This window comes from Nannobrachium achirus, assembly GCF_963921795.1.
Source record: "Nannobrachium achirus genome assembly, chromosome: 15".
Lineage (NCBI taxonomy): Eukaryota > Metazoa > Chordata > Actinopteri > Myctophiformes > Myctophidae > Nannobrachium > Nannobrachium achirus.
The window spans coordinates 4,335,987-4,352,919 of record NC_137822.1 but is presented as its reverse complement, the minus strand read 5'-3'; the positions used below and the strand labels follow the sequence as shown (position 1 = coordinate 4,352,919).

General features: G+C 41.6%; 1 protein-coding gene across 1 annotated transcript; it reads left to right on the top strand.

Annotated features, from left to right (window-relative positions):
• Positions 1-2,302: 2,302 nt before the first annotated feature.
• hdhd2 (haloacid dehalogenase-like hydrolase domain containing 2) lies at positions 2,303-12,578 on the top strand. Its single transcript, XM_080742510.1, has 9 exons — positions 2,303-2,315; positions 4,266-4,374; positions 7,875-7,977; positions 8,787-8,892; positions 9,172-9,256; positions 9,515-9,680; positions 10,536-10,586; positions 11,169-11,232; positions 11,627-12,578. The coding sequence occupies exons 2-9, from the start codon at positions 4,274-4,276 to the stop codon at positions 11,728-11,730; spliced, it is 780 nt and encodes a 259-aa protein (XP_080598636.1). The 5' UTR covers positions 2,303-2,315; positions 4,266-4,273; the 3' UTR covers positions 11,731-12,578.
• The last annotated feature ends 4,355 nt before the right edge of the window (positions 12,579-16,933 follow it).

The following is a 16,933-nucleotide window of genomic DNA, read 5'->3' as shown; positions in this document are numbered from 1 at the left end:
AAAGAAAACAGCTTCAATCTTGCATAAGGGAATTCATTGGACTATAATCGCGCAGGCTGTGTCTGCATGTGGCACAATGCTTTCACAATCATGTTTCATGCCAACAATACAATAGGCCTACCATGTCTTGACAATTGCGTGGGTCTGCGCAATTGTTTCATAAGGTTGATAGATGAGCAATGAATTAAAAAGGCTACTCAGTACTCAATGTCGAGTGGTGACACAGTGCATCCATGATCCATGCGCACGTTATGCAACTTTGGAAGAGTTTAAAAGACTTAGGTGGTGTACTTAAATCAATTGTATCATGTTTGTTTATGGGTTGATTGATGACCGTGCGTGCATTCCTTAATTCCCATGGCTTTACATGCATGGCGTGCATCGCAAACTGAAATGAGAGAGAGACAGAGAGAGAGCGGGGGAGCGGGCGAGAGAGAGAGAGAGAGAGAGGGTGCACGGAATGAGCGCAAGGGGAGAGACAGTCCTATACAAATCATTGAGGGAGGGAATGGGTGATGGGTGTTTCTAATGAGCGCGAGGGGTGAGGGGGGGTTGAGAGGGGGGGGGGGGGGATGAGCGAAGGGGAGAGAGTCCTATATTCGGAATAGAGGTGTGTTTCTATTTTATTTATTTTTTTCAGAATAGGGGTCCGTCGGAATAGCGGTGTTTCGGAATAAGGGACCGTCCCCGTTAGGAGCTATAGCTGTTGGAACCTGTCAGAGAGCTTATCAGAGTAGATCTCCTTCAGCTGTAATAAATAAAAAGAGACTTATAAATTCTAAAATGGATACGGTTACAAGAGTGAATCTGTCCAAAGGGAGAATAAATTAGTTTGTTATCTATTAAAAAATAAACAGTATTCCAAAAAAAAGTCATTTGTACACTCCACTGAATGATAAATGACAGGCAGTAGGCCTATGTGTCCTCTGCTTCCATTGATACACATCCTACTCAGTGTCCCCCCCTCCTCCCCAGAAAAAAGACCCACATTTTCATGTAGTGTAAGCAGTTGAGTTAAGACCTGTGTGTATTGCAGATTAACAAGCTCAACGTGCATCAAGATGTGAACTTGTGAGACCCTTATGTACATTGACATTTGGAGACTCGATACATGTAGCGACCAGAGGCGTCAATTGGGTATATGGCCAATGGCAGCATCATTGGATTAATCTTTTTGTGCCTTCACGCGTGCAAGACACCAATCATGTTGCCGTACCTTATCAACAGGCATGAATTTATTTTAGGAAGTACATTGTATGTTTTTCCCCTTTATATGATGGCCATACCCAATTGACGCCTCTGGTCGTTGCTGGTTGATATTGCTGAAAAAGTTGCTACAGGGGCTTAATGTGACAATGTCAACATCATCATATGGAACACTGTCACTCTGCATACTACTGCATGCATGGGATTACCTTGCTTATTGTGAGTCACTCTCTGGATAATAGTGTCTCCTAAATGCCTTTTATATTGCCAGAGTTCAATCTAATCTCTGTTCATTTGTGTCCTCACCATGTGTGAGAAAATTAGGCTTCACAGTCACTGCCACTGGCAAAGACATAAACATCCTGGAGGCTGTATACGTTCAGACTAGGGAAAGTATAGTTGCAACTTGCAAGTGGAAGGCCAAGTTCCAACATGTGTTCAGCATCTTTGATGGGAACTTGCCTTGTTCGGTGGTTCTTGAGGGGGTTCCAGCTAAATCCTTTAATACAGCATTAAAATCAGTAACAGAATCATCTTTCTTTTAATCAGTTGTTCTGACTGGTCTTGTTCACATAGGAATGATGTCTGTTGCACAGTATAATATGATAGGCCTGTGATATGATATGCTACAGTATGATATATGAAAGCATGTCGAAAATGGTAGAAAAGACAAAGTCTATCCTTACCTCCCCCCTCACCATTTTTACTGTAAATACCATAGTTTTGTTCTGATTTCCGACTGTTTTATGATGTTATTATTGCAATGCATAATAGTACTGTGTTTATTGTTGTATGAATTTACTAAAATGTCTGAATAGTCCATTAGCATATAGAGACATTGGTTTTCCACAGTAGTTGGTTAAAAAACACCATATTTATGGATTAGGTTAATAGATTCTTTCTTTTCTCTCACTAAAGCACCCTTCTTTCTTTCTTTCTTTCTTTCTTTCTTTCTTTCTTTCTTTCTTTCATGTATTTTCTCCCTTCCAACCTCCAGGGAGCAGCATTGAGTCTCTTGAATTTCTCCAGCAGAGAAGAAGACAAACGTAAACAAACAGACAGAGCAGCAGCAGAAGCAGGGAGTAGCAGATGGAAGTGTTCTTGTGAAGGTTAATATCATGCTTTATGGATGTGAGATGAATTAATATAATGCTTTATGAATATGTAATGCATTGCAGTGTAAAATGTAGATGTACAGATATTGTGTTACTAAGAGCAGCTTAGTGGAGAAAATGTGAGGGATTTGTTCTCAATTATCTCAACATGACAGAAAAGAAAGAATAGAAATAGAAATCCAGTTCCATCATAGAACAAATATGATTTCATTATTAATAACGAATGGGAAATGTGATTACTAGGAAAGCTGAGAGGGAGACAGTGTAGGAGAGACAAATACAAGTACTGTAGGACAGCTGATAGGTAGACAGTGGAAGAGAAGAGAGTCACAGACAGTTACTTGGAAAGCTCTAAGTACATTTGTAGAGCACCTTTCACAGACATCAGTCAGAAAGTGCTTCACAATATTAAAATAAAACATGTCAATAATAAAATAAGAAGACAAAAATAAAGCAATTGGCTTGAACCAATCAGCTGAAGTGCAGGAATCATAGAGAAGTGCAGACAGACAATAGGAAGGCTGAGAAATACATTAGACAACAACAGGGAGGATGATGACATGCAAAACATAAGTAACAAGCACAATTAAAGGCAGGGTACGTGATTTTCTTATAACTGTGATTATATAAAAAAGTATATAAAGTATTAAGGTATTACTATGATAACTATAATACACTATAATAGATTATAATAGTTGTTATAACATGTATTACAACTATATCCTGGTGCTCTAAATGAAAAGTCAGTGAGTGATCAGTCATTATGAAGTGTTTGGCCCAGTTTGGCCTAGATCAGACCTACTCTAGATTGGATACTTTTTAGTACCACGTTTAGAACCACATTCACACCACTCTACCCAGGTCCTTGTTGTGGAAAACCTGGCACAAGTGGGCGGTGTGGAGTGGTGTGGTGTTGGGCCATGTCAGTGGAAAAGAGGCTATAGTGAGTGAGTTCAGCAATGTGTCCCTCCAGGTCTTTAATATGTAGGTCGGGATACCAATTTTATCCAATCAGGATGGAGAGCTCCGTCAGGAAACAGATTGCAGTCCAAATATAAGTGATGACACAGCAGTGTTGATTTTGTCAACTAAAACTATGACGAAAAATGTTTGTCGACTGCGTTTTTTTTCACTGACGAAAACGAAATAAAAACTAAATGAAAAATAAGCTGCGATGACTAAAACCAATACTAAATATATTGACAATTTCGTCAACAAAATAAAAACTAGACGAAAACGTTAGGGAGGGACTAGTGATGAAGAGAGTAATTTTATGTTTGGTTGCTCTCGGGTGTTGCGTGCTGAAAATAGCAGATCTACAAGCTCACAACGCGTTGCGTGAGCTTGTAGATCAGCTATTTTCAGCATGCAACCAAGTGTAAAATCAGTCACTACGATGCCATCAAGGCCTGCCGAAATGCATTTCAGTTGACTAAATCAATATTGTAGATTTAGTCGCCAAAAATCGTATGATATTTAGTCGACTAAAATTTGACTAAAACTAAAACTTTTCAGGTGACTAAATTCTGACTAAAACTAAATTACATTTTATTCAAAAGACAATGACTAAAACTAAATCAAAATTTGCTGTCAAAAACAACATTACAGTTTACAGTTTAGGCATTTAGCAGACGCTTTTAATCCAAAGCGACTTACAATAAGCAGATCAAATATCACAATAATAAACAAATGTCAGTACATCAACAGCAATATAACAAATGCAAATTAATATCTATCTAGAAAAACAGTATAATCTGTAAAGAAAAATAAAATAATAAAAAAGTGGAACATTGGAACATTGTGGAACATTGTGACACAGAAGAATTGAGCAGACACGATTGGAGCTGGAACACTATAAAAATGAAGCTGATGAATTGGTACTCTCCCTCCAGATAATTTTTTATTTGAACCTACCTGAAAATGTATTTTCTGTTTATGAAAGAGCTGTCAGTATGGCAGGCAGACGCACACTGAAGGCCGTCCTCATTGACCTGAGTGGGACTCTGCATATAGAGGACACGGCTGTACCGGGTGCACAGGACGCCCTCAACAGGTAGGATCTGTGCTTCTCAACCTTTTCCAGCCCTGACCCCCCAACATAATGGTATTTGAACTGGGGACCCTCCACCCTGATAATAATAACTAGAAAGATGCAATTCGGGGAATCAAGCATGACAGATCTTTTCTGCAGGTTTCCATACTAATGCTCCCTACGGTCGCAACAATTATACTGGAATTATATGGAATTATAACAAAGCACAGGCAGACAACCGACAGTGTTTTCCTTCATCATCAAGCGTTTGATTTTTTTAATCAATAATGTGTTGTTTGGGAGCTTATTTTCAAATTCAGCTTATATTGACTTTCCTTGCGGTCACTTTGTGTTAATTCTCCATAATACAGAGTACACAAAATATGCTAATGCCGAATCTAAAATGCAGACGGTGTGCCTGTGTGCCTGTGTGTGTGTGTGTGTGTGTGTGTGTGTGTGTGTGTGTGTGTGTGTGTGTGTGTGTGTGTGTGTGTGTGTGTGTGTGTGTGTGTGTGTGTGTGTGTGTGTGTCCTGAAAACTCCTCTGACTGGCAGACTGGCAGACTGTAAAAATAGTTCACTGGCTTCCTTCAAAACAGCCCTAAAAATTCACCTTTCAGGAGCCCAAAGGGGGAGGTAGTTATCACTTCTCCCTTACTCCCCCCCCCCCCCCCCCCCTTTTCTACTGTACATATAGCGTTTTATATTTGTGATGATATTCAATGATTTTGATGCTACTTTTTTATATGTTGATGAATTGAATTCCTATGACCCCAATGGAAACAAGACCGCAAGGACATGTTTGGTGTAATCCTTTTAGACTAAGTGTATTGACTGTACTTGTGCTGTTTTACATTTCTGCCTTAAAAATATTCAATCATTCAAAACACACTAGACAAGAAGAACAATTCTAGGAAGAAACACGCCCCCCCATTGTGCTAGCAGGCACAACAACAGTATGTGTGGAAAGAATTCCAGTAAACTCTTTACTTCTGTAGGCTGCCAATGACTCATTACAGTTTAGTGGGTGACAAGGTCATAACATGTGAAAAACGAAATTTCTACTAAGATGTATCCTTGAAGCTAATCTTTCCAGCGAAAAGATGACTTGAAAGGTAATTAAAAAAAAAAAAAAAAAAAAACAACCAACGAACTTGTTTCCTGCAGAGGATCGCCCGATGGTCAATTTCAACACATGCCATGGCTGGTGCAATAATTCAGCCCCTCTATGACAACGGAGTCCACGTATGGTATGGTGACGCCCCAAAAGCCTTAAAACAAAGCTCCAAACAGCCCAAAACAAATTAATTAGGGTCCTGCTTAACCTTCCCTATCAGACTCACCTCACCGCTACTCACCAGTTAAGAGTGAGGTGGCTCAGAGTAGATGACAGAGTACAGCATCTTGCAATGGGCCTGGTGTACAAGATACACTACAGTACTCCACTAAGATACCCATGTACCTGACAAAATACTTTAAAAATGTTAAGGTGTGAATCCCTAACATCCTAAATTGCCCTGAAAAACCACTTACAGGCGGCAGCCGCTCATAACTTGTAAAAACAAACCTAGCCCAGCCTTACCCTCCCCCTGACCCTTCTTTGTAAATATCTACTGTATATATCCTTTTTTGCACTGTTATTTAGTTTTCTTTTTTTTCTGACAATATCTACTGCATAGTATTGTGTTCTATCCGTCTGTCATTCAATGTTATATGAGATACTTCAATGGTTTCCTGTGAAAATAAGCAGAAACGCTTACTAGGATCTCCTTTTAGTTGTCCTTGTACCATGAAACTGTCCTATGCAAACTTCTAATAAAGTCTTCAATCAGTCAATAAATCAATCAAACCCCGCGATTTGAACCCAGTGAAGTTTTTACCATTGACCTGCTTGCTCAGGAGATAAAATGGATCTTGACCTTCAGGTAAAAAATTGTGTCATATTCTCCTGTATCTAGGTGAGACATGACCTTTGACACATGCTGCTATTATACTGGACATAGCAACAAGAACCCCAAAAGGGGTTCCCGTCCTGAAGGGTAAAATCAACTAAAGGGGTTCTCGCCAAATTGGGTTAATAAAAGAAGTTACACAAGTGTCCTTCAGATCAGAAGAGGGAAAGATTGTTTTTCCCTCAGGATGTCAGTTGTATTCTGTACTGTGATTGTTATCTGGAAGTGATTATGGTTTAATTTGTCTCCTTCCAGCCAACTTTCCATTTCTATTATCAGACACTAGAAGCTCACGTGCTGAATCTGACGCCGGTGGGACGAACGGTTCTCGAGATACGCGGATTACATGCACGCACGCAGGCCGCACACACGCACGATCGCACACAGAGACTTCTCGCATTTATTGTAAGATTAGGCCTGACCATGGAAAGGTCTTTGTAAAAGACGACACCCAAGTGGTAGAAACTATCTAAGTACATGTACTTGAGTAATATACTTAAATGCAATTTTAGTTACTTGAGTATTTCCCATTTTTTGCTACTTTAACTTCTACTCCATTACATTTTGATGATTTTATTTGATATCTCTACTCTAGCGACTTTGTAGATACGTTAACCACCAAATACATTAGGCCTCAGCAGTATATGAAGTAGTAAAACAACTTTAATTATATTTAAAGTTATATTTAAAGATAATGCATCAATAATTACAGTACAGTTAAGTCATATTTACTACTTTACTAGTAAGACTTGTGATAACAGCTTGTTATTATGCGGAAAGCTGAGAGACAGACAGTGTAGGAGAGACAGAGAGACAGTGTACAGTAGCAGAGACATACAGAAGGACAGGTACATGTTTGTTACACGGAGTGCACTCCCCCCGCGCCCCCCTAGTGGCGAAAATGAGATGCTTCTGGGAACCCAGATTACACACGGAGTGACACAGACCGGGTGTAAATTCCTCCTGTTTTCACCTCCCGGAGTCAAGCCATCCGTGGCTAACCCTTCCTCATCACACAGTGTTGCGTGCCAAAAGTGGCCGATCTACAAGCTCACAGCAGCTCGCATCCGCGTCTCCATGCCGCGTTGTGAGCTTGCAGATCGGCCACCTTCCAGAGGACGCTGAAACTTGCAGGATGAGTGTGCACTGTGCAGCGATTGAGTCACAGCAGTTGTGCAGTGCCCACGTCTCGGTTCGGTCTAAAAAAATCAGCCCGATCAACTCATGCGACGCCTCAGGGCGACAAGCGCCAATTCTTGGCTATCTGGGCAGTGATGCACATGTATATGGGACCAGTTACCCATGTGGAGATCCATGTACTGTATATGGAGATATGCTGTAGGAGCCCAAAAATACTTACTCAGTTATTCGTTATGTGAATTTAGACATTCATTTAGACATTTGTTTATATTCCTGTACCAGACGAACCCATACATATACACAAATATTGTATAGTTTGTTGATTACTTTTGATGCAGTAGTAGTCTTTTTCTTGTCTTTCAAAACTAGTTTTTCTTAGGCATTATAAAAGTCTCGAAAGTCATAACATTTTTACTCTCGCTGTTGCCAGGTTACGAAAGGCGTCCGTAGCGGTGAAGTTCGTGACCAACACCACCAAGGAATGTAAGAGGCATCTTCTGGAGAGGCTGACGCGACTCAACTTTGACCTCCAGGTGAAAGCCACTGACGCCATTGTTAGGATCCACATGGACCTCCTTTACGCTTTCCGTAACTCTGAGAGTGTATAGTGTACATGTAACCAAATGGACCCGTAAGAGTAAAATTAACACTGAGGATCTTACAGTGTAGATTGGGGGTCCCAGACGAAAATAAATAAATAATATCAAATGGGGGTTCTGTGGGACTGATGCAGTGGTTCGCCAAGTGGGGTCCGGGGGTCCTGGAGGGGTTAATGTAACACTGTAATCACTGTACCCACTTTAACCCAGCAAAATCACTTTAACTACTTTAAGCATTATTTTATGCTTTAAATAGCAGATATACAAGCTCACAGCTGCGAGCTTGTAGATCTGCTATTTTTCTTTCTTTAAATCTATCTTTTTTAAAGCGAACATTGTAACTCAAATATTTGCTTCTGGGGGGGTCCCCGATACATAATATTTCGAGATGGGGGTCGGCGGCCAAATACATATAATTTCAAGGGGTCCTTGACTTGAAAAAGTTTGAGAACCACTGACATAGAAACATGCGTTTTTCTAAAACCTTAGAAGGATTTAGAAGACATAGATATATAATCGGGGAAAGTGACGCGTTGTGAGCTTGTGGATATTTTCAAAAACACCTCGAAAAGAATTTGATAAAATGTGGAATATTTTTTAAACAATTTAACAACCCAAATCCTATATGGCGGGGGTCCCTCGCGGCAAAAGAAATATACTGACGGGGGTCTGTGGGCCAAACACACACAGTTAATGTGGGGGTCCTTGACATTGTGGTGGTCTGGTGACCTGTGACCTTGCAGGAGCATGAGATCTTCACGTCTCTGACTGCTGCCAGGAGGCTGGTGGAACAGCAGCAACACAGACCTCTGCTGCTGGTGGAGCAGCGCGCCCTGGAGGACTTCACGGGTACTGCATTTACAGAAGACATACTTCCAAAACCATTACTTTTCAGTAGATGGAAGAAATAACCTGTGTTCCAATATGGATCCAATGTAGTTATTATTTGGTCACACAAGCCTTTGTTAATGCTTTTCATTTGGTTGAATGTTTATAAAACCCACCCATACAGACTTTTAAATTATAAAATGTATTATTTCACAAAAAACAAACATAGACGCGGTGTGTGTGTGTGTGTGTGTGTGTGTGTGTGTGTGTGTGTGTGTGTGTGTGTGTGTGTGTGTGCAGGTATTGACACCTCAGATCCCAATGCTGTAGTGATTGGACTGGCTCCTGAACACTTCAACTACCAAACCCTCAACACAGCGTTCAGGTTGATAACACTGTTAACATGAACACTTGTCACTGTTAACACAGCTCACACTCTACAGTCATTGATTAGTGCAGCAGGACAATACTTAGTGATCATAACGCGATCGCCCAGGCTTCATTTTCTTCCGATCACCAAATGAAGCCTGGGTTTCCGAGGCTAGTGTAGGAGAGACAGACAGTAGGGAGGCTGAGAGGCAGAGAGTGTAGGAGAGACAGTATGAAAGCAACGTGTATGATAACCACAGTGTGATGTGTTCAGGTTGGTCCTGGACGGCGCTCCTCTCATCGCCATCCATAAAGCTCGATATTACAAACGTCAGGACGGCCTGGCTCTGGGCCCGGGGCCGTTCGTCACCGCACTGGAGTACGCTGCAGACTGCAAGGCCACAGTGGTGGGCAAACCTGAACAAGCCTTCTTCACACAGGTTAGAATGAGATGCTGAACGAGCCTTCTTCACAAAGGTTAGGATGAAAACCTAAACAAGCCTTCTTCACACAGTTAGGAAAAAAGTTAGAACATCTGAACAAGCCTTGGTTTGATTTGATTTGATTTATTTAGCACAACATGTCAAGGCAATGCAAAAAAAGAAGAAAGACAGTACACAAAATATAAAAAGAAAGGTGCTAGGAGGAGGCTACACTGTAACAGGTTACAATCTATAGTTTCTTTATACAGGTTACAATGTACAGTTTCTTTCTTTACGCAGATAAAAATGTACTGTTTTGACAACTTTCTCAACCATTTTAACCACATGAAACATAGTGTCACTTTTCTGGAGATGAACATTCAGAGAAAATAGCTACTGTACAAGCTCCCAACGTGCCAATCAGCTATTTTTGGCAAAGAGATTTGGTATAGAACAAAAAGAAAGTAGCTGACCTTGTATAGACCCTTAGGGGATGCCGGTCAATTAAGTACATAGGGTCTTTAAACTGCCTGCATTTCTGTGATAAATTAGTCCTGAAATGTGATCCAATCTTCATCTAGAGCAGGTATACAGTATGGTGTACAATGCTGACTTTACATCAGCAAGAAGATGCTAGGTTTGAACGTGACTGGGTTTCTATGTATCAATACAGTATATCTTAAAATTGTTTCATTTTGTCCATCTGACGATGAATCCCGTACTATGTCTAATATTGTTTCGCGTTGTGGCCATGGCCCCTGACACATTTTTAAAACAGAGAAGCTCACGGCTGTTGGAGTGATGACTTTATTTGAATGGTGTGGTGAAAGGTTGCGTGTTCCTGTTTGATGTATTTTGTTCTCTACTATGCAGGCTCTATCTGAACTAGGATGCAGCCCTGAAGAGGCAGCCATGATAGGAGATGTAAGTATTTAGTGGTGCTTTGTGCCATGTCATCATCTGGCTGAGGTTGTTGCATGGATGAAATAGGCTCTATCGCCCTCTCCCCCTCCCTCCCCATCTCACTGTCTCTCCCCCTGTCTCCCTCTCCCTCCCTGTGACCCTGTCTCTAAACAAACAGTGAGATTAACACACAGTAAAGATGTTATCCTATGCCAGTGATTTCCACCAGCGATATTGCAAGTGGCATGGGCCCCCAAAATATTGATAATATAAAATTAATATATATATATATATATATATATATATATATATATAAAATAAAATAAAAACAATGTTTAAAAACTCGAAAAATGTGTTTTCAATGTGATACCGATAAATAGGAACTATACAACGGTAGTTCCATTGATCCAATCACCACTGATCCAATCATGGACCCATCTGACCACTTAACATGGCTGGCACGTTAAGTGGACAGATGGGTAGGCCGGCCACATGCACCTGTATTTTCAAGTGAGCCCTGACCCAGAAAAGGTTGAGAACCACACTGGCCAACCGCTGGCCTATGCATTTTTTCATGTGATTTGATCTTTTGTCTCCTCATAGGACGCCAGAGATGATGTGGGAGGAGCTCAGCTGACAGGAATGCTGGGTATTTTAGTTAAAACTGGTGAGTTTGGTAAAATATTTAAATAGAATCTGTGGCGCTCAAACACAGTGTGGATATCATGATTGTAGTGCTTGCATGCAGCGTTTATTAACACGCTCGAATGCCCTGATCTGATGGATTAAAGTTCTGAGTCGCCACTGATTTCAGTGATTTCAAGCCAGCAGCATGTCTTCTATGGAAGCATGTTGTGCTGCGAAAATAGCTGACGTACAACTCTCAATGTGTCGCATTGTGATTAGAGATTAGAGCATTGAAGTGGTCAAACTATCAATCTTTTAATGCCTACTATTACTACTAGTAGTTTTAACTCTTACCGCTATAACTACTATTACTACTGCTAATTCTACTACTACTGACATGACTGATTCGAATGTTGTTGTTTCTATTCCCACAGGTAAATACAGAGCAGGAGATGAGAATAAAATCACACCCGCACCTTACCTGACCTGTGATAGCTTCCCTGATGCTGTGGAACACATCCTGAACAACCTGTTATAACCTGATATGAATAGGGATGCACGATTAACGGGTCATCATATCGGTAACGGTAATATCAGCCTTAGAAATGCTATTTCGGTATCAAATCAATATCAAAATAATATATCGGTTTTAGTCGACATTTTATTTTATACATTTAGGTTTGAATGTGAAGTTGAGAAAGCGTTTGGAGATTATCGCGGCTGCAGGTTCAATCAGTGTTTTCTGGAGAAGCTTTAAAAGGGTCAACAAGTTAAACATATTTTACATTAAAATACAATTATAGATAGATAGATAGATAGATAGATAGATAGATAGATAGATAGATAGATAGATAACTAACTAACTTTATTATCGCAAGGGGGAAAATCAGTCGCCCAGAGGCAGCACTTGCCTGGCTCCAGCCCATAGACCAGCCCACTCCCTGACCGGACTGCTACTCTTGGTCTGGCGTTGTGTAATGAACCTAAAGTTTCTTCGGTATCAGGCAGTCCCAGGCCAATGAAACAATAAACGTTGTAGGAGGGAGTGGGTCTAACGAGACAAGCAAATCAGGGACCCGTTCAAGCCTTGAACAAATTTGAGAAATCGCTTACAATGGAGACAATGTCAGACTCAAGCTCCAGTGCCGAGTCTGAAATCAGGCTAAGGCAGCACGGCAGTTTTAAGGTTTAGTTGTGTTCTAAAATAAATAAGAGTGGCAGCAGACCTGTGGTTTTCTGTGAGTTTGTTAATGTGGTGCATCAAAACTGAATGCTGCTTCCCACACGTTATTTTTGGTAGCAAATCTTTCCCGCATTACCTGAGAGATCTGGATGGTTCATGATATATCGCACTAGATCAGAAATGTATTTTGGCCTTAAACCATTCAAAGCGTTATAGACCAACAGCTAATCGGGTATCAGAGAAAATGTCAATATAGTGCATCCCTAGTTATAACCCCAGCTCATTACAACGTTACATACTACTGTACTAATAATGTTGTCCAGCCTGCTGTCTACAGTAAATCCTGAGTGGTAATTTAAGTGAGAGTGTGTGTGTCTTTAATGCAGGGGTTTTTCAACGTTTTTGAGGTCAAGGACCCCTTTGCTGAGAGAGAGATGAAGCAGAACCCTCCCCCCCAACACAAACTACATATTGGATTCATGTTAATGTGTGTTTTCGGACATTTAACGATTATGTGACCCCCTCAAGGAGAATCACTGGTCTATCCTATCCTATGTCATCTTTTGAAAGGCATAAGGCCAAACGGTGAACATCACACGCTCCATGCTGATGACGTCACGTGCTCCATGTCGGTGACGTCACGTACAAAAGCTCTAAATAGATGACCGCTTGCTGCCGTTCCATCACACTGACTAACGGCACCAGCAACGTGTAAGGAATAACACACCGTTACAGACATGCCTCAGGTGGCCACCGATCCTCTCACAAGGGCCAAGGCCCAGCAATTTGCTCAGACCGAACGTGTCCGGAGGTTACACAGCGCCCTCCTGCTGTCGGAGGTGGAGAAACAGCGGGAGGCGCAGATTGAACTGAAGCAACGGCTGCTTCGGAGGAAAAAGCTAGAGGACACCAAAGTGGCGCAGGAGATCGAACGACTATGGGAGCATCACCTTTGGGAGCAAGCCATGAAGGAGCAAGCGAAACAGCAGAACAGACAGAACCTGAGGGCTCCGCCCGACCTCCCCACCAACAGGAGAGACACCCTGGTGAGGGCGGCGGCGTACGCCAAGGACCAACTGGAGAAGGAGGAACTGAAGAAGGAGGATCTGAGGAGGAAGCTGGAGAAGGAGGCGCAAAGGAAGAAGAAGCCGACCTCTCAGGAAATCGAGAAGTTGTGGAAGGAGCTCGAGCATCAGAACGCCAGGGAGGCGGGGAGGATACAGGAGGGGGTCTTCGAGAAGCTGCTGGCCGCAACGCGCGAGAAGGACCGAGACAGGCGCCAGAAGCGAGAGGAACTGTTGGAAAAGAAGGGGCCAGACCTGACGGAACGAGTCGTCTACCGCGACCAGAAGCCCGCATTTCTGAGGAAGGGCGGCCACATGGAGATCGTGAGACAGGAGAATGTGCAGAAAAATAGGAACGAGGCAGAACGACTTTGCTACGAGCCAAAGAGAGGATATAAGTTTGACCAGTTTGCGCCCCCAGTTGACCATTATGCGTCCACAGTTGACCAGTATGCGCCCACAGATACAGAGAGCCAGGAGATTGGCCTCATGTCCCTGCCGCATAATCTGATAGACCCCAATGACCCCAGGCTGAGTTACGCGAGACAGTACTCGGACATCACCAAAGACACAAGCACGGCCATCTTTGAAGACTGGAAGAATAATCTGAGAAAGTACAATATCCTGAAGCGCGCGAAGAGGGTAATGAAATGAAAAGCTGAATGCCTTTGGAATTTCTGGATTTTTCCATTTTTGTTATTGTTTTTTTTTTACCCCATTCAAGACCCAGGGCTTCTTTTATTTTATATTTTTTCTTACCCCATTTTAGTTCTTGTTTTCCTTTTGTGTTTTTTTGGTCATGTTTTTTATGGAGTATTATGGGGCCAAATCAGTTCTTCAGATATACTTGAGCTCTGAGCTCATACATCTGATCACTTTCAAAGTGTGATCACAAATACAAATTTCCTTAAAATATTTTTTCATTAAAATGTTTCTCCCTCCTTAGTGATTCCAGCCCTAATCCCCTTCACAACTGACAACCACTGTTTGGGGGAGAGGTCCAGTGATTCTCAAGGCTTTTTCATTTCAAGGATCCCCAGTTTGATAAGCATTATTCCTTACACTTGCTGGTGCAGTTAGTCAGTGTTGACAAGCAGCCACAGACCCCCATTTAAGAAACATTTTTATCTCTAGGACCCCAATCCACACTGTGAAATCATCCAGTTGTAGAACTGTAAGGGACTATTTTGGTTCAAAAATGAAACTGGACACGATGATAGTATTTCCCCGAGACCTACCCCGAATCCTACCCTCGATGCCGAGTGCCAAGCAGGGAGCCACTGGGTTCCATTTTTATCATCTTTGGTATGACCGGCCAGGGATTGAACCTTGACCTCCCAATGTCAGGGCAGACACATTCTAGCCACAAGGCCGCTCTCCGTGGTGGTGGGGAGGATCTTTACTACACCTGGTGAACTTCAGCTCTGATGGGGCCTCAGACTCCTGACGTAGAAATCCTACTTAATTTATGTACTCGCATAGCGGAATTGAAACTCTCAAAAGATCAGCAAAACCTTGACTCAGAAACGATGTTAAAAGATAATAGTAAACATTTATTTACAGCGCTGTAACAGTCACACAACATACACATACATCCTTCACCAACGACAGACAAGTCTCACAGTTCATTATTAATTTGCTAAAACAAAAACATCTCTATATCTTCTCTCTCCTGAGCTCATTAAACTCCAAGAACATATCTCTTTCTCACAGTCATAAAACAAGGAGGCACTGACTGGCTGCCAGCTGTGACCTTCCATGCTACACTCCCTACTTTCTGACCTCATCTACAAATGGTTCTCAGCACTCAAACTAGCAAATGTATTCACTACTAACCAATATACCATAATAATATAATTGCACCTCATCAGTCCTCTTTCTGTCCTCACTGTAGTCCATTTGTTAGGTTTGGCACAGCGGGCGATTTGTCTATAAGGCAAGCCCAGAGGGCTGACATACAATGGCAAAGGATGAGGTGAACCTGGAGCGCTTTGTGTTCATGATCAGGAGGACGTGCAGAGAATGTTAGAGAGGCAGGGGCTGACATTTTTAAAAGGGCATTTTGGAGAAATTATCGAAAATAGCGTGTCGTGCTGCGACGTGTTGTGAGCTTGGAGGTCGGCTATTTTCGTTGCTTGATACCACACTGAACTAAGCATAATCAAGTGAATACTGGAGATGTGGCGTACAGCGTGGATTTCTACACAGAGAGGGCAATTCCACATAAGATGCTACATTTAAGTTCAGAAGAGTTGATGCTGCCTTCAGGTATGGCTTGGTAAGAGGATATTTCTTTCACCATAGTAAAAAGTGCCCTCTCCAGCCCATGAATGCAGTTTTTAAAAGGGCAGGGGCTCAAGCCCCCCTTTGATGTCTCGGGCTAAAAACTGGTATGGAAAACTGGCTTAAGTGCGCATGTGCCTACTTCCAAAGTGGTGAGAACCCTGAGTACGGTTTGCTTCAGATGGGGGAGGGTTCACTTACGTGTGAAGAATAGCTGAATCGAGTTCACTTCAGGAGTTGAAATGGTCTGTTTTACATTATTAGTGTGGTTGCTATAGGCAGCCAGCAGTGGTGGAAAAAGTACTCACATTTTCCACTTAAGTAAAAGTATCAATACTGCATTGTAGAAGTACTCTGTTACAAGTAGAAGTCCAGAATCCAAAATGTACTTGAGTAAAAGTACAAAAGTATTGGCATCAAAATGCACTGAAAGTAAAAGTACAAAATGTTTGAAAATAGCCGATCTACAAGCTCACAACGCGTCGCAATGCGACGCATTGTGAGCTTGTAGATCGGCTATTTTCAAATAGCCCAAGGTATAAAATAGGGCTAAAGTGGTTTATGTATGTTTCAACATATTATAATTTATATCAGCAAAGTAACAAGTAACTTGATTTTCAAATAAATGTAGTGGAGTAAAAGTACAATATCTGGATCGCTGATGTAGTGGAGTAAAAGTGAAAGTATTGTAAATTGGAAATATTCAAGTAAAGTACAAATACCTCAAAACTGTACTTAAGTACAGTACTTAAGTAAAAGTACTTAGTTACTTTACTCCACTGGCAGCCAGATTATATGTCTCATGTTTTCTGTAAACCTTTGTCACCTAAAGTAAACCTGCTTTCATTTAACTTTTCTGTAATCCCAGAAGTCCATTGAGTTCAATGGATATTTTCTATAAAACCATAATAACCCCATCTTCCATTGCATTCAATTAACTTTGAATGAACCTTTCTGATTGGACAGTATCATGCACAATCAAACAGGTTTGGTCATGCTTTACTTGACATCACAATATGTAATATAAATGGTAAAACAGAATTCATTTCCCAGTGGATTCCTCGCGACTCGCGTCAGTGCAACCACACTTGCAATTTCCCATAATTCCACATTTCTATTCATGGCCAAGTTGAGGACCAACACAGGTGTCCTGATTGGTTTGGAACAGGGATGGGCAACTTTGATAGAGGGCCACTATATTTCCACCTTCA

Excerpts from the sequence above, each read along its gene's own strand:
- hdhd2 (XM_080742510.1), top strand. The coding sequence starts at position 4,274 with ATGGCAGGCAGACGCACACTGAAGGCCGTCCTCATTGACCTGAGTGGG. Across the intron at positions 9,257-9,514 it reads ACCCTCAACACAGCGTTCAG|GTTGGTCCTGGACGGCGCTC; the intron begins GTTGATAACACT and ends TGATGTGTTCAG. Across the intron at positions 11,233-11,626 it reads GGGTATTTTAGTTAAAACTG|GTAAATACAGAGCAGGAGAT; the intron begins GTGAGTTTGGTA and ends CTATTCCCACAG.